Consider the following 23,563-nt stretch of genomic DNA (forward strand, 5'->3'; position numbering starts at 1 on the left):
CAGACTGGGTTTCTGGGCCATGTCATGGGGGCAGCGGGAGTAGCCACTGGCAAGCTAAGGTGGATACAGTGAAAAGCTGGCCTGCTCCTCGTGATGTGGCAGAACTCAGAAGTTTGGGTCTGGCATCTTATTATCGACAGTTTATCCAAGACTTCACCACGGTTGCCAGCCCAATGCACCAGCTGTCAAACAAAGGCCAGCCATTTCTGTGGATACAGAGCTGCAATGACGCGTTCTTCCAACTTCGGAAAGCACTGTCCGAGGCCCCGGTACTGGCGTTTCCCGACCTCCAGCTACCGTTCGTTCTGGATACGGATGCTAGTGACGTGGGGATCGGTGCGGTTCTTTCCCTGGAAGGGGGACAGGGGGAACAGGTGATATCCTATTTCAGCTGCTCACTCAGTCGGGCAGAACGGAATTATTGTGTCACCATACGCAAACTGTTGGCAGTGGTGCTGGGCATCCACCACTTCCGTACTTATCTGTACGGCAAGCGGTTCCTACTGAGAACAGATCACGCCTCACTTACCTGGCTGCTGAGTTTCAAAGAACCAGAGCGCCATCAGGCTGGGTGGATGGAGACTCTTCAAGATTATGATTTTGAGATCCGCCACCGAGCTGGCCGGTTGTACGGCAACGCAGACGCCTTGTCCAGGCGCCCCTGTGTAGAAGAGCAGTGTTGCTACTGTCAGCGCACCCAGGCGAGGAGTCCAGCTGCCGCCATGCCAGAGCCTCACATGGTCTGTTGGCTCCAAGTAGGTCCCTCTGACGACAACACATCAGGCCAGCAGCGCACTTCAGCCAAGCCCGGTCGACGGAGGGGAGGTAGATGCCGCGACGCAGGTCTGCAGAGTCACGGCCAAAGGCTCAGTATCGCAGACTGCGTCACCTATGGACAGCCGGAGGGACACTCTTGCAGCTGAGGAGCTGCAGGAAGCACAATCTAAAGACCCAGTCCTCGCCAGGGTTTTGTCATGGATAAGTGCGGGGCAACGCCCACCATGGACTGACGTCTCTGCACTTGACACTGAGACCAAGGCTTTGTACTTGCAGTGGCCTTGCTTTGTCTCACACAACGGGCTGCTGCACCGACGCTGGTGGGCTTGTGACAAGCGTCATGATGTCCTCCAGCTGGTGGTCCCAGTTTGCTTACGAGCCTGTGTGTTGGTGCAGTGGGGGCTGCCCACTTTGGCAAATCAAAAACACTTCACCGCTTATGAGGCCGTTTTTACTGGCCAGGATGCCCACACGATGTGCAGCTCTTTGTTCACTGCTGCAACGCCTGCACAGCTAAGCCGGTGACAAGGTGTGGGTATTCTGCCCGGAAAGAAAAAAAGGTATTTCACCTAAACTTTCTAATCAGTGGATAGGGCTGTGTGATGTACTGGAAAGACTGTCTGATTTGGTGTACCGGGTTTGGGTGTTAGGGCATTGGAAGGTTGTGACCCTCCACCGAGATCGGCTCGTCCCATACCGGCCGTTGGCACCGACTGGAGCAGAAAGAGACTGTGAGACAGTTGGCCCCGCACCAACACCGGTGCCATCCCCAGCGGCAGCTCCGGAGGCTGCGCTGGCTGCTGTGCCACGGTCGCACCAGCAGGGCGCACACCTTGACCACACAGATTGCCGACACACTTGAAGGACTTTGTAATAAGAACTTGGGTTGATGAGGACACCAATCAGTCTTAGTGGGGGCTGTGTAGCGTGCCGGCATAGTCGCTCCAATAATGCCGTGCGGCGGGCACATAATGTTCTGTGTGTGGTGCACTAGCGCCCAAAGATGTTTCCTAAGAATGTTCCTTTACTGTTCCAATGGCATGTCATTGTTCTATGGGGACTGAGTTCATAAAGGGGTGTAGCGGGGATACAACCTGCCCACGGAAGATTTACTAAAATCACACAAACCCTTGAACTGGCCAAATAAGGCAAACACACCCGCTGAACACACCCCTTTTCAACAGCGGCATTAGCAGTGACTCTGGAATGAAAGAGGAGTGAGTACAGAGAGTCTTTGGTTTGTGTCTTTGGCGAGAAATATAATTTCTGAGGATATCAAATACACTGACCCTCTGGTGGTCTTCGACGGGATTGCAGGGGGTCCGCGACATGAGCCTATGTTGACCATTGAATTTTGTTATTTTTATAAATCAGTTTTGATATTTCAACACATTTCCAGATTACACTGACAAGTGCTACAAACGGAATATGTGCGCAGGGGGAGGGGGCGTGGCGACAGCGATTAGTGATCTACCCTGATAACTGCACTTATCTAAGTGTTATAGGAAAGAATACCTGTGACGGGGCAGGGGGCGAGGCGGAGGCGGTTACAAACACGCACGAACGTACAGGCACATCAGTGGGCCACAAATTACTTTCTAGTCAGAATGGTGGTCCCTGGGACAAAACCAGTTGAAAACCCCTGAACTAGACTATGATGACAAACTGCAGGAGAGAACACAGCAAAGTGGTGGATAAAATGACAACGACTTTATCCAGAGCAAAAATAAAGCACTTTGATGTGTTATTGTGGTTCCTGCATTGCTATGTCTCAACCTGAACATTTATGCTGTGTGCGAGTAAAGATGTCAGATAAGGCTGGAGGTATATTTTTGACAGGGACGTGCGGTCATAGGAGGCAGGGGAGGCAGAGCCTCACCTGTCATTTTGAAAAGTAAAAAAAATAAATAATAATATGCTCGAAATGATCGGAATCATGCAGAAATTACACCCATACCACAGATTAGTAGGGAAAAATGAATATTTATTTTATAATATATATATATATATACTAATCTGTGGTATGGGTGTAATTTCTGCATGATTCAGATCATTTCGAGCATTTTTATTATCAAAATCGCTGAATTTGCGCATTTCCGGTTACTGAAAACAGGGACGTGCCGTGGACTGAGGCAGATGCATTGGTGTCTATGGGCAGCTGAGCCAGTGCCAAAAGTAAGGATTGCGCAATCACTTCAAACTGGGTTTTACGCATGCGTGCGCAAGCGTAGAACCTTTGAGTTGAGCTCAAAACGCATTGAAAAATATTGTACCACTGCCTCAGTGAAGGGGGCGAGCGCACTTGTCGGGTATTTTCTGGTTCTGAAATTGGACTCCTTCTACCCTTCTATACACGTCTGTCTGACCTTGATGTCGAAAATGGAAAATTGTATTGCTAAGCTGAAGCAGTTCTCAAAACTGGACTTTCAGTCCAAACGTGAAATGATTAATAATGGGAGACCAATACCGGAGCTAAAAGGTTTGCTTCAAACGACGGGACAGGAGGTATTGACATTTGCATTGGAGTGTTTCACGTTTCCCAACGAGACTACATGCGAAACACAAACCTCGCTAAAGGCTGCTGGTGCAGGAAAAATGCCTTGAAGTTGTGAGCAGACTAGGTGCTATTCCTGAGCTAAACTACTGACTGCTATTGCTCAAGAAGAGGAGGGAAATCGCGGGAGAAGACAACGGATTTCCACTGAATTATATGGATAGTCGTGGGTGGATTACGTTTGTTTCACCTTTAATTGACGGTTACGAGCTCCAACGAAAGTACACCAACTTTAAATTATACTGGTCAGTAGAACATTTTGGTATTGTGTGCTATGTCTGCGGTGTTAAACTGTTTGTTGTTAATATGTTGTGTAAATAAATATGTAATTGTTTTTGTCTAAACTGCGAATTCAAAACTCTATCCGAGTCATTTAAATTAGCATCCCACAACCGTAGTTATATTGTCCCTAGACTAAATGAAATGAGCCACATCATTGGTGGGAGGGCTACACAGCTCGCTTGATACTATTAATATCTTATTTGACAGGGTGTAAAAGTTAAATTAGCACACCGGTTGTACGTTTAGCTGTAGGCCTATAGCCTTGTAAAAGGTAGGTTAACAAGTCAGTTGAGTATTGAGCAGCATAACTTCTAATAATGAAAGAATTATCGTTTAAAAGTAATAGTATTAGACAATAAAACATAACGTTTTTTCAGTCCTGGTCAGATGACAAATTTTAAACCATATGCATTTACACATAATTTTTGACCAGGCATATTTTGCAGTGTTGCATGTCTTCTGCAGTGAGTGCATGTTGCATGTGTTCTTCTGAAGTGAGTGCATGTTGCATGTCTTCTTCTGAAGTGAGTGCATGTTGCATGTCTTCTTCTGCAGTGAGTGCATGTTGCATGTCTTCTTCTGAAGTGAGTGCATGTTGCATGTCTTCTTCTGCAGTGAGTGCATGTTGCATGTCTTCTGCAGTGAGTGCATGTTGCATGTCTTCTGCAGTGAGTGCATGTTGCATGTCTTCTGCAATGAGATGAGTAACTGAAAGACACTCTCCAAGCCACCTGGAAATTGTTATTGAGTTTGTTAGTTGCTAACAAAAAACTTAGCTAACTAACCATATCATTGTCTAGGTTGTTTCCAGCTAATATGGCTATTCTTTCAAAAATCATATACAGTATCATCTATAACAAGCTAGCGTAGAAGACTCACTTTGATGTTTCTGACATGATATAATATTGTATAACATAAAATGTTGGTGGTAGTTGGGTCAGTTGATACGATTACCATCACTCTGCATATGATGACAATGGTTCTAGGGGAGCCAGGGAATTTTGGGAAGCTGTACATTGGAGGAGAGGGAAAACAGCATGCAAGGTCAACAAATACATCTAACAATTGTAATTCTTTCTTTATGACCATTTCAATTAAAGACAAAATAGTTTGACAACATGATTGTTTCATTTTAGCCTTTTCTAGGCATACATACTGTGTTAAGATATTGCGAAAAGTAAAGTTCCAGCCCTTTTACACAGGTGATCCTGGGAATTGTATTTCCACCATATATTCTGCTCCTGGACTTCCGCTTCGGAGATGATATTGCCGTGAGCGAAGACAACAAAGACCAGGAGGATGACAAATCTTGTAAGGTAAATGGCAAATTCTCAAATGTGAGAACAGGGTCAATGTTGGTACATGCGATGGCACAACCAGAAGGTGCCTTGACTTTGTGACGGAAAATAGGACACCATCAACATTTTTATCATATAGTTAAACAGGTGTAGCCTAATTACATTTTTAGGGTTGTGAAAATTCAATTCAATTCAATAAAATTTTATTTATATAGCTCCATAATAATACAATTGCCTCTAGGCACTTTACAGAGCCCTGAGCCTAAACCCCCTTAGTGCAAGCTCAATGGCAACAGGGGCAAGGAAAAACTCCCTGTTAGGCAAGAAGAAACCTTTAGCAGAACCACGGCACATAAGGGGGGACCCTTGTCTGGGAATTCCCCGCCCCTTCACTGCATTTCATTTGCTCAGTTAGTCTGGCAAAGTACTTAATGAAGGTCCACTTCACTCACGTAATTGGACACGCCTTTAACCAATCAGACCAACTATACTATACAACGATACAACGATCGGTAATAAAGCAAACACATATTTTTTCTGTATGAATTGTTTCAGAGCAAGTTTCTGTTCTATTTTCAAAGAAAACTTGCCTTTGAAATCATCCAAGGCAGCCGCGAGAGCAGTATATAGTTTGCTGTGCCTTTCTCTTAGGTGTCGCTTTTGATATGTAGATATTTTAAATCCGCCAATGGCGCGCCAGGTAGCCAAAAGCCAGTTTGTGATTGGTCCCAGAGATCCTGAGAATGCTGTAATGAACGGCTGTGCAATCTTTGCCAGACCCTTTTCAGAGGCAAAATCAAATTGGCCGGAGAAGAGGGGCGGGACTTCCCAGACTAGGGGGACCCATCTGCTTGAGGTCGGCCGGGTGGAGATAGGAAGGGGGTAAGGGGGAGGGTTTTGTGGCAGAAGGGGAAGGCAAACAACAGGGGTTGTACACAGCCGCATTTAGTCAATGTACATAGTATATATATACAGACATCCGGTGGTAAATACATGATACAGGCAAGACCAGTTTAGTTGGTATAAACTGTACTCATAGGGTTACTGTTACAGGGGGAAGGGATGTAGGGACAGAGAAACATTTTAGTGGTGGCAATAGTGTATTTTGTATATAAATGCTAGCATAGGGTATGGGGTAGAGTAAGTGTACGGCAATGCGGTGGGTGCAATTGGCGGAGGGTTTCTACAGGTAGACCTGGTGGAGAGACTACAGCAGCGTCCCATGGCGGAGATAGTCTAGATTAGGAGGGAAAGAAAAGGAAGTGAGAGTGACTGGGTAGAGTTCAGCTGTCCATAATATGTGTAGATGAGGAGTGGTGGGGGTGAGGAGCAATGTTTCCACTTCCATCAGCAATTGGAACATGCTATAAGGGAGAAAGAACATTTATGTTAGTAGACATCAATTTCAGAAACAGATAGGGAGATACCTTTGGGTAGTAGATTTAACAGTAGGCAATATGGCTATTTTATCAGTGTTATTATAGGCATAAGCAATATAATATGAAAGTAGAGAGAGAGAGAGAGAAAGGGAGAAGATATGTTTAGCAATGCTGGCATTTAGCATTTAGTTTGGTAGTGTACATGTGGAGATATCAGTCGTAAGCTTTAGGGTTGCAGGGTACACAGCAGTGCCCACTTGGCTGGTGACAGTTGCAACACACGCCGTATGCTGTACCTGGGATCCGTAAAGGCCCTCCTTCACGGTACAACATACGCTGTCTGTAGCCCAGTTTTGTTGATAAGGGGGGTATTGCACGTGTTTAAATGTGTTTAGTAAAGCTGGCATTTAGCATTTTGTTTGGTTTGGTACATTATGGAGATTTTAGTCGTAAGCTTTGTTAGGGTTGCAGGGTTCACAGCAGTGCCCATTTGGCTGGTGACAGTCTCAACATGCGCCGTTTGCTGTACCCGGGATCCATAAAGGCCCTACTTCATGGTACAACATACGCTGTCTGAAGCCCAGTTTTGGTAATTAGGGAGGTATTGCATGTGTTTAGATATGTTTAGTTATGCTGGCAATTAGCATTTTGTTTGGTTTAGTACATATGGATATTTTAGTCGTAAGCTTTGTTAGGGTTGCAGGGTACACAGGCTGGTGACAGTCGCAACACCGCTGTATGCTGTACCCGGGATCCGTAAAGGCCTTCCTACACGGTACAACATGCGCTGTCTGTAGCACATATTTTAATTTTTATTAGAAAATGTTTGTGTTCGGATATGTCTGGGTGGCTGGCGCAGCAGATGATGGGTTTGTCAATGCAATTACTTGTGGCTATAGGATGCACTAAAGAGGAATGTCTTTAGTCTTGATTTCAATATAGGTACGGTGTCTGCCTCTCGAATGGAGGCAGAGAGATTGTTCCAGAAGAGGGGGGCTCGGTAGCTAAAGGCTCTGCCTCCTCTGGTGGTTTTTGATATTCTTGGAATTACCAAGAGGCCTGCACTCTGGGAACGGAGCAGCCTTGGAGGGCAATAGGGGAGAAATAATTCCTTGAGGTAGTTTGGAGCCAGGTCGTTTAGGGCTTTATATGTTAGCAGGAGTACTTTGAAATCAATTCTACTTTTGACGGGGAGCCAGTGCAGAGAGGCGAGAACCGGTGAGATGTGTTCATATTTTTAGTTCTGGTGAGTGTAGGGGCACCAGCATTCTGTATAAGTTGGAGGCTCTTTATTGAGTTGATGCTGCATCCTGATTGGAGAGCATTACAGTAATCGAGGCGGGAAGTAATAAATGCGTGGATTAGTTTTTCTGCATCTTGGAGGGATTGGACCTTTCTAATTTTGGCAATATTGCGTAAATGAAAAAATGATGTCTTTGAGATCTGTTTTATGTGTGAGTCAAGTAGGAGGTCTTGGTTGATAGTTACACCAAGGTTTTTGGAAAATGGAAAATAATGTGTTAATTTATTATAGAAAAATATTGCATATGAAACTATTTGTCCTTAATTCGAGAGATCACACACTTGACCCCATATTTCACTGTGCAGTGCTCAGCAGTGTTCAGATAAGATGGGTATAGTGGCGAATCTGCGTTGCGTTAACAGTTCTTATTTTTCCCACTGTGCCCTTCTGCTGTGGAGCTAGCATCAACGTTATGGGCTGTCCACAGTCCATGTCCACAGTCCCATTGACCAGAAACCCTGTACTGCAATTCACTTAGGAGGTCTAGAGCGTTTTAACAGTAGAGTGTTTGGTCAGGACTTGAGCCCATTTAAACCACAAGCTTGTAAACAACAACGAAGCAATTTAATTTTACTTTTGCCAAATAGTAAAAAAAAATATAAGTGTTTATTTATCAGAAATGACATGGAAATCTACAAATGCCTTTTTTGTTATAGCATGCATTCAGAAACATACTAGAAGAAACTTCAAGAGAGAATATTTTAATCAAGTGCAATTCAAGGTTAAAATGTTGGTGTATTTTGATTCTAGATTTAATAATTCAAGCACACAAAAGCCTTTTGGCACTGGTCAGACTTATAACTGTCATAATGTGCTTACATTCTCTAAGGACACAGACTCTAAGAAGGAGGATGAGGAGAACGCTGGGAAGAAGCAGAGGCGTGTCCCCATTGGGAAAAAGATCTATGAGTTCTACAATGCCCCCTTCACTAAGTTCTGGTTCAATACTGTGAGTTGTGTGCTACCAACTACTATTTCTTCCCCTCTGTCCCTCATGATGTTTGAAAATACCAAAAGCAGAGTGCTGTACTTTAATGCACTTATGGCACACTCACATCATTGTGTTGCAATGCGTTGATCCAACGCATGACGGAGGAGGAGTCTGGCATGTGGGGTTTTGTTCGTAACATGAAAACCAGTGCCCAAACACTGTGCTGAAGGTAGCACGAAATGTGCATACTACAGTATAGTAGGCTATAGCGAAAAATGGAAGGCTAACAAAGACTACTAGAGCTAACTAATCTATGTAAAGAAATTAGCTTGAGCCAAATACTACTGCAGGATAGCGTTATAAAATATAATAGGGCCTACTTCCTTTTGCAAATTTGTTTTAAATGTTTTATAATGTTTGCTGCACAGGTAACAGCACACAAATAATGTTAAGCAGTAATGTGTGAGACACTAGCTATTATCAATGACATTGCCTAACCTGCGTCATGAGTTCCATAAATAACATGTTTCATACTGTAGCCTGCACTCCAGATATAGTCCAATACATATCTGGGCAGCACCCTTGCTTCAGTTCTGGCCCACTTCTGGCTGGCTCGCTTGGCCCAAAACTGGCCCATACACTGAAAACTGAATCATTAGCTCCGGCCCAGATCTTGTTCACATGCTTTAAAATTAATATTATTGTTTCTTTTGTCCCAGATCTGGCACACACATTTCAAAATTGATCTAGCTGAGTGTCAGCTAAGTATAAGCTTGGTCTTGTGCCGAATGAGGCCCATAAACTGCATAATGTACTTGAAAAGAAACAAAAATTCAAAGCAAGTAATCCATTGACAAATACTACAACCATGGAACCTTACACACTACAACCATGGAACCTTACACACTGAAGATTGATGTGTTACTACATTTCCTGTGCTAATGCTTTCCAGCCATGCAACCACTTCCATTGGTGAAGAGGAGCAGGCTGGTTCTTCACCAATCAAAGCTTCATGGAAGAGAGCCACTGTTGAAAAAAAGTATCGACTACAGTTCGCCAAAAGGCATGTGGGAGTCTCCATGATCAAGTGGATGAAGGTTCTGTGGTTTGATGAGACCAAAGTGGAGCATTTTTTCAACAGTGGCTCTCTTCCATGAAGCTTTGATTGGTGAAGAACCCAGGCAACAGTTGTTGTATGCAGAGTTTCTCCAATACCAGCTGCTGAAGCTTGAAACTTCTTCAGAGTAGTCATAGGTGTCTTGGTGGCCTCTCTTACTAGTCTCCTTCTTGCATGGTCACTCAGTTTGTAAGGACGGCCTGATCTAGGCAGATTTACACATGTGCCATATTCCTTCCATTTCTTGATGATGGATTGAACAGAATTTCAGGGGATGTTAAGTGCCTTGGACATTTTTGTTGTATCCCCTGACCTATACTTTTCAATAACCTTTCAATTAACCATGGTGTAACAGTAGCCAGGAATACTGATTACTGAATACTGACCAGTGAATGGACCTTCCAGACACAGGTGTCGTTCCACTACAATCACTTGAGCAGTGGTGGTCCGTCAACTATCATGTGTTGCCAGGCTCCAAGAAATCTTCCCTGAGGCCTGCTAGCTGGCCCAATGTCGCCAACTCGAAATCTGATTGGTTATCACAACTGGCTGTTTCAGTTCATTTAAGTTGAATCAGATTTCGAGTTGGCGACATTGGGCCAGCTAGCAGGCCTTGCGTTGAACGTTACACGTAAACGTCCTTTGATTGGATACTGAGGCAGACTGATGCAGTGCCTCAGTGCTCAGTTTAGTTGGCGAATGCGAAAACGTACACAAAGCGAAAATGTACATTTGTTACAATGCTTATTATGCTAGTTGTTTCAATTGGTAAGACTAAATATAATTACATTAACCAACTAAAATAAACTAGTTTACACCAACTTGCTAATTCCAGTTTTTGATACAATTACAAAGCCATTTTCAAGACGGAACTTTCAAGAAAAACTGGATATCGTGAGGATCGAGTTGGTTTAATGAAACTGCTTTGCAGTTTTTTGTCCAAAAAGCCAACTTATATTGACCATGACTGATTTATAAAAGCAATAAAAGGGTAAAACATCCAAGGGGGTAAATACTTATGCAAGGCACTGTATGGTCAGATGAGACCAAAATAAAGTTTTTTGGCAACTAACATCAAAGGTGGGTTTGGCGTAGACAGAAAGATAGCCATATAGAAAAGCACCTCATACCCACTGTGAAGTATGGTGGCGGATCATTGATGTTGTGGGGCTGTTTTTCTTCCAAAGGTCCTGGACATCTTGTTAGGATACATGGTATCATGGACTCCATCAAATACCAGCAGATATTAAATGTAAACCTAACAGCCCCCTCCAGTTAGCTTAAAATGGGCCATGGTTGGACCCTCCAGCAGGACAATGATCCAAAGCACACCTCAAAATCAACACAAAAATGGTTCACCAACCACAGAATAAAGGTTTTGCCATGGCCATCACAGTCCCCCGACCTTAACCCCATAGAAAATCTGTGGGAATGAGCTGAAGCCGAGTCTACAAACTTTGAACTCTGATTCTGAAGGATCTGGAGAGATACTGCATGTAGGAATGGTCTCAGATCCCGTGCCATGTGTTCATCAACCTCAATACGCATTATAAGAGAAGACTCAGAGCTGTTATCTTGGCAAATGGAGGCTGCAAAAAACATTAAATTAAGGGGTGCCAATAATTGTGCCACACATGTTTTGGGGGGAAATATTTATTTAATGTCAACAGTTTTTTTTTTCTTTCAATAATTTTACTTCAATATAAAGGTAAGATTTTTGTGAATATTTTGAGTGAAAGACCAAGAGGATAAACAGCAAAGACATTTTTTTTCATAGCCTGTTTTGCTCATATTCACTAGGGGTGCCAATAATTGTGGAGGGCACTGTATGTTTCTGTCACTTGTAGTACAACCATCCATTAACATTGAGTCAGATGGCAAGTAACAGTGGATGAGGGAAAAGTTAGGATTAGGGTTAATGAGTTCAGCTACAAAGCCCTGTCAGATGGGTGTTTCAAGACCACCAGAGTACATCTAGTCTGAAATGCCATTTGCCTTGGCTAGCCCTGTCTCTCTTGAGCCAAATAACACCAAAGTCTATATCTATAATCTATACCAGAGGGTTATAGGACTTTGCTACTGTTGAAAGTTCTGTTTGTATCAAGTCTCTTGCTCTAGCACTGCTGCCATTGTTGTAACAACAAATATTTCATTCAACATTGTTGCACTTACCAACCCCCACTGGTCCCTACAGACTTCACAGAAGCATTGGAAAAGGTTGAAACTAGGAAAATAGGAAGGCCAATGGACAGCATAATCAACAGGCAGGGATCTGAAAACAGCTGTGCAGGAAGACCAGACTCCTCCCTGTGGTGAGACTTCTCACCCATTGCTGTAACATCTACGTGTCTAAAATTCCATGGGAACATAGTAGGCAAGGAAATGGAAAAGGGATTGGTAACCAAATATACATTGGACAGATGAAATGATCCAACAGGATTAATCCTCCAACAGGATTAATCCTCCTGGATTGGATTAAATCCTGATCAGATGCTAAAGGGCTGCCCCCTTTGTTGACAACTGTTTCCCCAAAAAGATATGTACAACATATTTTAAAATCTACACACAATGCTTTGCGAGTAAATGCATTCAAATGTGCATTGTGGACCGCAACATACAGACGCTAGCCTATTTACCAACTTGTTGGCTCCTTAACACAGAAGTCAATGGAGCAGCGTAAGCTCCCATTAGCGCAAACTCTGCTTTATTTGAGATCGCCGAGCTCTTCTTTCAACTTTGTGCTGATTTACGTAATTGGTTAACTCAATATAATGATTGCCTTTCATCAAGTCTTAGGACGCATCAACACTGACCAAGATTATACTTTAATTTAGAAGCAATAGTTGTGCTAGCTTATCCTTTTTCTGGTCAAATGTTTGCTCCATTTCCTGTTTCCTGTCTGTGATCCAGGGGGCGGGACCGATTTGGACATCCCAATCTGCCGGTATCAGGATCACTCTGATCCAATCCAGCAAAGTTTTGAAATACCGGGATAGATCAGGTTGATCCCAGGCTGAGGACATTCTGGATCATTCTGATCTGGATTACAAGTTTTGAAATACCGGCCCCAGGGAATTTTGAGCATACTTTGAGTCAAGAGGAGGAATACCCTGTTGGTCCTAGCAGTAGCTGGGAAGGCATCGACCCAATTCTTGGTTCAGCTTGAACCTGGTCCGGAACAACTGTTGAACATGGCTTTGGCGGCCTCTCAGCAGTCAGTCTTTTGGTATTATTTGTTAGCCATGTTGAGTGAGGCAACTAATGCTTTCACATCGAGTTGGTCCATGTTCACCAGATATAAAACATTACCACAAGTGTTCATGAAATGTAAGGGCTTGCCTGCTTTGATGGGGGAAATCAATTTTGCTTTCATACCAACATTAAATGTATGCTTTGATGCTTTGGAGGTAAAGAGAGTGCACATTTATGTGATCTGTGAGCTAAGTTCCGGTATTCAATAAGAGGAGGAGCGCACGATGCGCTACGCCTCATCTGGTGAATGAGACGCGCATTGCATGCGATCTGAGGCGTAGCGCACGAAGCGGGCCGATCGAGGCGCATTGCGCATTGCCTAAAAAACGTGGTTGACACGGCGCACATAGCCTACTATAAACGTGGTTGAGACTTTCTCACAGACAAAACAAATAGCTACACGCTCAAGCAATGTCATTTATTTTTTAAAGAGACAAAACAAATAGCTACACGGTCAAGCAATGTCATTTATTTCTTTAAGAGGAGGAGCGCACGATGCGAGTCGCCTCACCTGGTGAATGAGACGCGCATTGCATGCGATCTGAGGCGTAGCGCACGAAGCGGGCCGATCGAGGCGCATTGCGCATTGCCTAACAAACGTGGTTGACACGGCGCACATAGCCTAGGCTACTATAAACGTGGTTGAGACTCTTATTAAAGCTCTTACTCTTTCTCACAGACAAAACAAATAGCTACACGGTCAAGCAATGTCATTTATTTTTTAAAAGAGACAAAACAAATAGCTACACGGTCAAGCATTGTCATTTATTTCTTTAAAGAGACAAATCAAATAGCTATATGGTCAAGCATTGTCATTTATTTCCACGGAAAAAACGAAAACGAATCCAACTTACATTACCACTGCACACTGACAACCTTACAGATAATGTATATAAGTTGTACAAGCATTTGTATTTAAAGTTTACAATTTAATCTACCAAAGAACTCACCGTTAAACAATACAACTCCCACAAGTTGACAATGATAACATGACGCAAATGTTGCGCGCGCACATGTGATTGACAACACTGGCGCACACAGGGGGTTGTGGTCAGCTTTACACATGAACTTCCCCAAAAATCAAGAGGTCAAAAAATTAGATTAGATTAATTAGATTAGATTCAACTTTATTGTCATTGCACAGAGTGCAAGTACTGAGGGGTTCTTACCAGAAGTACAGATAGCAAGAGTTCAGAGTAGGCTATTCTATATTCTATAGTGGTAATATAAAATAAATAGATGGGATGTACCTATACAGTACAGATATGACAGTACAAGATATATGGGGTATGAGCAGTAGTAACATTGGCAGCAATAGTTGGTCATTAGTGCAGATATGATATAGGTAGATGCAAAGGGCTGATGCAGGAGTAAGTACATGTGAAGGTAGCAATAGAAGTTATGAATGAGGTAAGAGGCATGATAAGATATACAGTGGTGGCCAAAATTATTAGAACACCTGACAGATCTGAGAATGATTACCTTTTTTTTGCCTCCAAAACATGATTTAATTTCATAATGTTCATGAAACATGCAGATGGCTGTTCTGAGCACAACAAATATCAGATGAAGTGAGTCCTACTGTTTTTATCCACTTTTATTATTTAATATGTGGTACGCCCACCTTTTGCAGCAATTACAGCAGCACATCTCTCTGGCATAGAGTCAATATATTTCTTGAGAACTTCAACACAAATGTTATCCCATGCCTTCTGCAACTCAAGCCAAAGGCTTTCCTTGGAATTTCCAATAGATCTGTCGAGTTTATTTTCCAACTTGCCCCGAATTTGCTTGATGGATTTGAAGTCCAGACTTTGAGAGGGCCGGTCCATCATTTTCAATGTTCCAGCAGATTCCTTGTCGCCAGTAGATCCGGCAATAGTTAAAATAATGTTTAGGGTCATTGTCCTCATGGAAAATAAATCCAGGCTCAATAAGATGTCTCCAAGAAGGAACTCTGTGCCTCACCAGAATGTTGTGGTATACTTTTGTATCCATGATGCCATCAATTTAGCCAAAGTCACCTGTTCCTGAGGCTTAAATTGCACCTCACACTATAATACTACCCCCTCCTTGTAAACTGTTGGCAAGAGACACTAATTTTGATATCTCTCCCCCTCACTTCGTGGAACATCCACGCTTTGCTTGTTGCCAAACTATTCAAACCTGGACTCATCAGTACACAACACTTAAACCAATCTTTCTTTGTCCATTTCTTGTGTTCTTTTGCAAAATTCAGGCGTTACACTCAATTGTTCTCTTTCAGTAATGTTTCTTTGCTGCTATTCTGCCAAAAAAACCTTCTTCTCCCAGTTTTCGACGGACAGTTCTTGAAGACACTGTTGCACCATTAGTCATTGTGATGTTGATCTTGTAAAGTCTTTTTTAAGAAATAAATCACATTGAAATAAATTGCATTGTGAATTTTATTTTTCTTTCGAGCTTTAATAAGAGTCAACCACGTTTATTAGGCAATGTGCGCACGCAATGCGCCTCGAGCGACTCTCTTCGTGCGCTACGCCTCAGATCGCATGCAATGCGCGTCTCATTCACCAAGTGAGTCGACTCGCATCGTGCGCTCCTCCTCTCATTGAATACTAGTTCTTACCTGGATCTGTGTGTGTAATGGTAGCTGGCAGGTGCAATGCTGTGCAGTGAGCAAACCTCAAACCCAGACACCTTAAGAACTGTGCTGGTGGCAGACGGCACCAATAGGTTTTAGCCTTCTTGCAAGCACACCTGCCTCCCATACCCAAGATTGCAAGTTCCAGTCTGATGCGGGAATGTGCTTGTCTACGCATGCAGGAGCAGCGGGAGAATGAGTCACTCCTGCCATCTTCGCAGGAGTAGGAGCCGCAGCGGCTGTCGCAGGAGAAGCGGCCGCGACAGTCGTCGCCGCAGGAGTCGAGGCTGCAGTTGAGAGGCCAGGACCTGGAGTCATTATCCAAGGAACAAAAGAGATTGTAGGAGTAGATGTCGGGAGCAGTTTGTTTTCGGATGTTTAGTCCTTTGTGCAATGAGGCCAGACGAGAAGTGAAGGGAATGAGGAGTTTAAATGGAGTTTGTGACAGGTGCAGGCAATCAGGGGATTAGACAGGTGATTAGGGCAGGTGTGTTGAATTTGGAAGGGGTGTGCAGTAGAGAGGAACCTGACAGGACCCGACGGGCCAGGCTGAGTTCGGCCAAATATCTAAAAATGATACTCTGGTTTGGGTCGGGCTCAGACACATCAGCGAGATAAGGCATTGAACATTCCATATTTAACATATCTTAACAAGTAGCGAAAATTCTATGCGGCCCAGTCAAAAAAGCGGCTGGACCCATCTGCCACCGACCTCAGCCTGGCGAGGAAGGACCAAGCCCCCAGGCCAAATGCCTCAACCAGGCCTGGGAGTCACACCGCAGGGAAAGGCTGTTGCCTCATCACGTCACCTGCCCCAGAGCCTGCTGAACCTCAGCAGCCATCCCAAGTGGAGGACACACCCATGCATCGTGTCATAGCCCATGCATCATGTCATAGCCCATGCATCATGTCAAAATAATTATAAACAGCAGTGTTTGCTGTGTATGCTAGTGTTAGTTCTAAGCTATTCACTGTTATAAAACATGTTGTATGGGTATGCAGTGTAATATGTGCCAAATGTACTTTTGCAAGTATAGATATAGTGTATGACTACAATGTTTGTGGTGCACTGTAAAAAAGTCGTGTTCTTCTCTTCTCCAAAATAAATCCCATTGTGAAAAGGCCTTCTGTAAGGATGTGGAGGAATGTTGATACCATAGTGACAAGGTCATAAATGTTAGATGGCCGTTCATATGAATGGAGGTATTCAAAGCTGACTATAAAGTTGCTGACACTTTCAAAAATATCAGAGCTCATCAGAACCAGAGAACCCATCTAGGCTAGCATTCATCCATATGAATAATATAATAATGTTCTGAGAACTAATTTTCTGTAATCCATGGCACAAGTTGAATATCTGGGAATATGCTTTCTAAATGTATGTGACATCATATAATAACTTTAAAGATGTCTCCCATCCTGATGCATTGTGTTATTCTTCTCCAGACGGCCTACCTTGGCTACCTCATGCTCTTCAACTACATCATCCTGGTGAAGATGGAGCGCTGGCCTTCACTGCAAGAATGGATCGTTATCTCTTATATTATCACTCTTGGACTGGAAAAGATTCGCCAGGTGTGCTGTTATCTCTTATATTATCACTCTTGGACTGGAAAAGATTCGCCAGGTGTGCTGTTATCTCTTACATTATCACTCTTGGACTGGAAAAGATTCGACAGGTGTGCCGTCATCTCTTATATTATCACTCTTGGAATGGAAAAGATTCGACAGGTTTCCTGCCATGGAATCAAATTTACAGTGTAAAAGCATCTGCGTTAATAATGCATTAATAGTCTGTACTCAATCAGTAAACAAATAAAACCCACTTTATGCACAATTTCAGAAAGACAAACTATTAAACTTTGTAACAAAGTATATTGTAAGGTACTCATATTTACCTTATATCCCGCAGTCGCAATTGCCTGAAGTATACTGATGCAGACCCACATTCAGCGAAGAAATGACATTGACAAGTGGTACAGGCGAAATATGTGCCCGGGGGGGAGGGGACGTGGCGACGGCCTTTAGTGATCTACCCTGACAATTTCACATATTTAAGTGTCATGGGCAGAATATCTGTGCGGTGGGAGGGGGCGTGGCGGCCTTGGTAACAAACACTAACACGTGTGCAGGCACATCAGTGGGCCGCAAATTACTTTCTAGTCAGAACGGTTGTCCCTGGGACAACACCAGATGAAAACCCCTTCCCTAGGGAGTATGAACTGGGGTTACAGTAAGGGTAGGTGGTGGTGAGCAGGAGGAAATTCCTCTCCATGGTCCATTCCTGACCAAATATTGCCATCTGGAGGTCACTGATGGCAGGTGTCCCCATCGCTAGCTCAGCCAAGAGCCTCCTCTGATTCTGTGCCGCAGCCAATTAGTTACCCGCACACTGATCCGCTCCCCCAAGGTGTTTCAGACGCCTGGCCCACAGGCATGCCTGCAGCTCTCTTTGCCTTCTTTTGGCCATTTCCTGTGAATATTTGGATTTGCATTTCACATAGCCATGTGTAGGACCATTCCCTTTTTGGTGTTTGTAATAATGCTTGTACATTTTTGCATCTCTGTGGAACACATTTTACAAACAAATGCAAAAATGTAACAATTTGGCTTGCTTGTTTGTGGAAACACATTTTATCTTGTGCAGATGTTGCCCAACTCTAATGCAAAATGCATCTTCACCGTCCGCCAAGGAGTAGAATGATATCCACAAATATAAACAAGAATAAAGTAGCATAGTTTACCTGAAGCCATGTTAGAGAGCTGCTGGCATGTAAACATACAGTACATTTAATTTTTTTGCAATTAATGAAATGAAGTTGGTGCTGTGTGCAATCTGCGGCTCAGTGCTGGTCATTCAACTTTTAGAACATGACCTTCATCAAATGCCATTTTTCACCTGCCCAAACTCTAAAATCGCGTTTTTCATATTGACAAAGATCAAAACAACCATTAGGTCATTAGGTTCGACCACTGAGCATCTATAGCTAAACTATGCAGTTCTAACTCTGTTGGCATTTGAAGGGCCATTCAAAATGACCGTCAAACTTTATCTCAGAGAGAATAAATTAGATTGAGGCCACTTTGAAGCTGAATGTTCCACACTGAGTACAGAGTACTTATTTCCAAGTTGGGTTTAAATACCTTATTTGGGCGAAAGCCTGCATTTAAAAAAAAAAAACGACTTTCATGGTTGGAGTGTAAGTTAGAAGAGAGTGTAAGTAGGCATGAAGAGGCAGTGGACAATAATTTTGTATGCGGTGGATTAGCATTTTAGCACGTTCCGGTTTTAAAAAGAAAGTCCCTTTGAGAATTAATGGGGATTTGGAAAATCGATAAGATAACACCAATGGCGGTTAAAACACTGGTTGAGAGACCCCACATTCAATTATGTTCATGAAAAATGCAGGTGTATGTCGTGTATGTATAGACCAGGGGTGGGCAATTATTTTCCCCAGGGGGCCAAATGAGCAACTGAAAATATTTTGGAGGGCCGGGCCAAAATGCCGAACTCAATTATGCATAATAAGAGTAATTTATTCAAATTGAATTTCCAAAATGATAAACAAAATGTGTAACATTTGACTCATTTTTAGTCACATTAATAACAAAGGGCATTTTGAGTTTCATATACTATTGAAACAAGGATTTTCTTAGCTTTCTAAAGACATCACATCATCTTTGTAGCCAAAATAAACAAGACAACAAGTCACTGAACTGTGTAACTGTGTTAAGAAAATTGTCCCAGTTTTGTTGCCTTTTTGACTTTATATGCCTACATCAGTGGTCCCCAAACTTTTTAGGCCTAAGATCACCAACCTTTGCCTTGGTGAAGGCAAGATCTACCTATTGAGGCGTTGAGTAAAAAAGACTGTCCAGACTCCAAACTGTACTTACAGCTCATCTTTGTATTAGGCCTTGTTGTAATTGAATTAAATCAAACACTTTGGTCCAGCATTCAAATTGATGTGTCCAAGAACACATTTAACCAGGGGTTCTCAATTATATCAATTATCAATCCATCTCAAACTATAATTTTTCTAAATTATTTCCACAGCCCATATAGAACCACAGACAGCAATTATGTTATTAGTTTAACGCTGAAACTATATGTCAGATTTCATCTTCATATCCTATTTGAAATCTCTGTCTGTCTGCAATACCGCTTGCGGCCACTACGCAACTTCGGCGCTCTCAAACTTGCCATGCATACACAGTAATAGAAAGCACACGCAGCATCTATCGTTGGGCAAACCAACAGGTGTTTTTCGCCTGGAAGTCTCTAGATATCTGGCACCTTATTCAATTTCAAGTTCAATTTCAACACTTCAGCTGTGTTTACAGCTGGTATTCCGAAGTCCTTAAAAAAACAGTTTGAAAATGAAAATGATTTTTTTGTAAAAAAAATAAATAAATAAAAAAAGTGGAATTATCATGTAATCTTTCGCGGGCCGGTCAGAATCACCCGGAGGGCCGTATTTGGCCCGCGGGCCGTACAATGCCCAGGTATGGTATAGACCATAGACCCAATATATCTCTAAAATATTTCCGTTCCTATCCCTCTGCTACCAGTGAAAAATAACAGACTTGTAGAGAAGTCACTTCATCACCAAATTCATACAATGAGCAGAAGCATTAGCTAGCTTCACCGATCAGGGATGGCAAATGTTCTCACAACAACCACAAAGTCATCTTAAGTACTCACATCGATTACGCAATAATTTTGTAGCCACAATCTGGTGAATCAAATCAATCTGAAGTTTTAGGCTCTAGAGTTGTAACAGTAAGTTTTATAAGAATCGTGGGGTCTGAGTTAAGAGTTGTCTTTAACCTGTCTGTCTGGACTAACTCGTGTTGCCTCAGGCAGGTTTTCTGCTTCAGCACATTGGTAGCAACATAAGACCGACTGATTACCTGACCAGTAAGCTTACTTACAGCTATCAGAACTACCATGCAAAAACAAACAACAGCCTTCATTCCTCCATATTGTTGCTTTAAAACCAATTGTGTTAGCATTCCTAACACCCATTATTCTGTTCAGTAAAGCAGCTTAGTCGTCTTTCCTTGGGTTTAAGGTGCTGCCATTCCTGCAAAAATGTCCAAAACAAAACAGACTCCTTTTAAGAGGTGTATCACTTCATTGTTGTCTTGAGGAACAAAGGCATTTACCTATGCCTCAGGTTTAAATGGCTAAGAAACTGAAGATTTCATACCAAAGTGTCCAATCCTGTCAGAGGGCAAACTGAATCTCACTAGGACCAGACAAGCATCAGAGGGCCCAACGGCACAAATGTGCAAGGAGATCCTTATGTCAGAAAAGCTTTAGAAGTTCTTTATTTGACTGCTGCATGAAAAGCTGTGTGCATTTTTTTTTAATCTGTGATATGTTTGGATTTGTGTAGTGTATTTGTATTTTTATATATATTTAGTTTCATCATAATAAATCTGAGCGGAATTAAAAACTCTTTCCATAGTGACTGCTCAATGATTGTGTTTGTTTGTTTGTGTAAGATTCTGATGTCAGACCCTGGTAAACTAAAGCAGAAGATACATTTGTTTGTTTGTTTGTGTTAGATTCTGATGTCAGACCCTGGTAAACTAAAGTAGAAGATAAATGTGTTTGTTTGTTTGTTTGTGTAAGATTCTGATGTCAGACCCTGGTAAACTAAAGCAGAAGATACATTTGTTTGTTTGTTTGTGTTAGATTCTGATGTCAGACCCTGGTAAACTAAAGTAGAAGATAAATGTGTTTGTTTGTTTGTTTGTGTAAGATTCTGATGTCAGACCCTGGTAAACTAAAGCAGAAGATCAATGTGTTTGTTTGTTTGTGTTAGATTCTGATGTCAGACCCTGGTAAACTAAAGCAGAAGATCAATGTGTTTGTTTGTTTGTGTTAGATTCTGATGTCAGACCCTGGTAAACTAAAGCAGAAGATCAATGTGTGGCTGGAGGAATACTGGAACATCACAGACCTGGTAGCCATTTCTGTGTTCCTGCTGGGCCTGCTGCTCCGACTCCAGAATGAGCCCTATATGGGGTACGGGCGCGTGATCTACTGTGTGGACATCATCTTCTGGTACATACGTGTGCTCGACATCTTTGGTGTCAACAAATACCTGGGACCTTATGTCATGATGATGGGCAAGATGGTGAGTCTCTACGCTTACAGTTCAACACTATTTGGTCTTTCAAATGCATATTCTTTTGAGATGACTGATTCACTGGTTTAAAAAAAAAAAAACGTATTCATTTCCTTAGTCTATGTTTTTGTTTATATATTTATGAATAAATACTTTATACCGGGGTCATCTTCAGTCGTGTTGCCTTCAAGGAGTCTCAACAATGTTTAAAAGGGTAAAGTCATACATTCTTATAAAAAGTCACCTTACATTTACATTTAGTCATTTAGCAGACGCTTTTATCCAAAGCGACGTAAAAGGAAGAGAACAATCAAGCTACAAACAATAAAGACATAGTGTCACAATAAATACTATTTTACATAAGAAATAGTAAAAAAGTGCAGATGACTGATGTAAGTGCAAGTTAAGTACTAGTAGAAGTGCAAGTTAGGAAGGGAGGTGCTCTCTGAAGAGTTGGAGCTTCTTTAAGGTAGAGCCAGACTACTGGTAGTGCTAGGCAGCTCGTTCCACCAACGTGGACCTACGAATGAGAATAGTCTAGATTGCCGTACTTGCATGTTGGGTTAATGATGACTTGCGATCCCACAAAAGGATGTGCAGAAAGTGAAGTGTATACTTAAAGAAATAACTCTTTGAATGAACTTAATTAAATCATGGAAAGTATTTCCACGTGATTAAATGGCTTTCTTTCAGCATTAAGCAATTATCTGTTTAGTTCCGCAAGATGTACTTGGATTGGGTCAACTTAATTTATTGAGGGTGATTTGACTTATTTATTAGGCTTGGGTCCAACTAAATTGAATAGGGTTGGGCCACCAAACTTTACAGTAAATGGCTCTTGTAAGTTGGCCAGATAGGTTTGCTTAATGCTTCCATTTAATCACATACTGTCCATGATTTAATTAAGTTTTGAGTGTAAACATAATTTAACTGTGTACCTTGGGAATCAGGACAAAGGAACCACTGAGATCTTGAGCTTTTATCAAAACATAAAACTGTCTGTACAAACTAAATATTTTACTAAGTTAAAAGTCACACATTCTCCAAACAACTGAATTGATATGCTAGCCTTCATCTGCCTGTCTAGGTTAATAATTGGTAACCTACAACCCTGCACAGTAAAATAAAATAAAATGGACAGTAAGATTTCAGACAATTTATTTTTATTTTAAAATATAACTATAAGTTTATATTGTAGTTTATTCTAGTTTTAAAAAGCAAGTGTTACTTTCCTACATGATGGGGAATTCCACCATTCCATCCATATTCACAGTAAGTTCACCTCCTTGGGACAACAGCATTGTCGATGTTTGAGACTGTCAGATAACTGACCTAGCAGCTACGCTAGGACACTGCCCTGTCAGCATAGTAATTTGCTATGGAGTAATGCTGGTAGCGTTGCTCTCTATCCATTAAGGCGAGACACTACAGGTGAATAGGGTAAAAATCTTAAATAATAGGTATCACCATGAAACTTTCTCAGTTGATTACTCTTGTTTAGATGAGAAAAAAATGTATTACAAGTTTTTTGTATTTTGATGTTTGAATATGCAAATTATGCATTATCTCATTAAATATGCGCTAATTTGCATAATGTTTAAAAGAAAAAATCTGATCATGGGATAAAGCCAGGTTAAAAACTCCTTTTCCCTTTTGTTGGCATATTAGATGGGGAAAAAAATACAGAGGGATTTATGGATATCTTCTTTTGTTTTCCTGTAAATCAGAAAAGACTGTCAATAGCCTTAACCCTTGTATGGTATTCGGGTCTGTGGGACCCATTTTCACTTTTGATCAAAACAAAAATAATACTTCTAATCATTTTTTCAAACTCAAACTCATTGGCTTTGGCTCATTTTATGCGAAGAACGGATATCAGTCTACATTTTCATTGAGCGCACACCGTA

At 42.1% G+C, this 23,563-nt stretch overlaps 1 protein-coding gene across 1 annotated transcript in view; it reads left to right on the plus strand.

Moving 5' to 3' along the window:
• The window catches only part of LOC308369642 (transient receptor potential cation channel subfamily M member 1-like), a gene marked incomplete at both ends in the record, with an annotated part of 120,576 nt that overhangs the window by 75,921 nt on the left and 21,092 nt on the right, over window positions 1-23,563 (plus strand). Inside the window, 4 exons of the mRNA XM_080844143.1 lie at window positions 4,816-4,929; window positions 8,423-8,542; window positions 16,963-17,091; window positions 21,414-21,665. Of these exons, the coding sequence (XP_080700269.1) occupies window positions 4,816-4,929; window positions 8,423-8,542; window positions 16,963-17,091; window positions 21,414-21,665 (615 nt within the window). The remainder of the gene's footprint in view (window positions 1-4,815; window positions 4,930-8,422; window positions 8,543-16,962; window positions 17,092-21,413; window positions 21,666-23,563) is intronic.

Source organism: Sprattus sprattus (assembly GCF_963457725.1).
Source record: "Sprattus sprattus genome assembly, chromosome: 8".
NCBI lineage: Eukaryota > Metazoa > Chordata > Actinopteri > Clupeiformes > Clupeidae > Sprattus > Sprattus sprattus.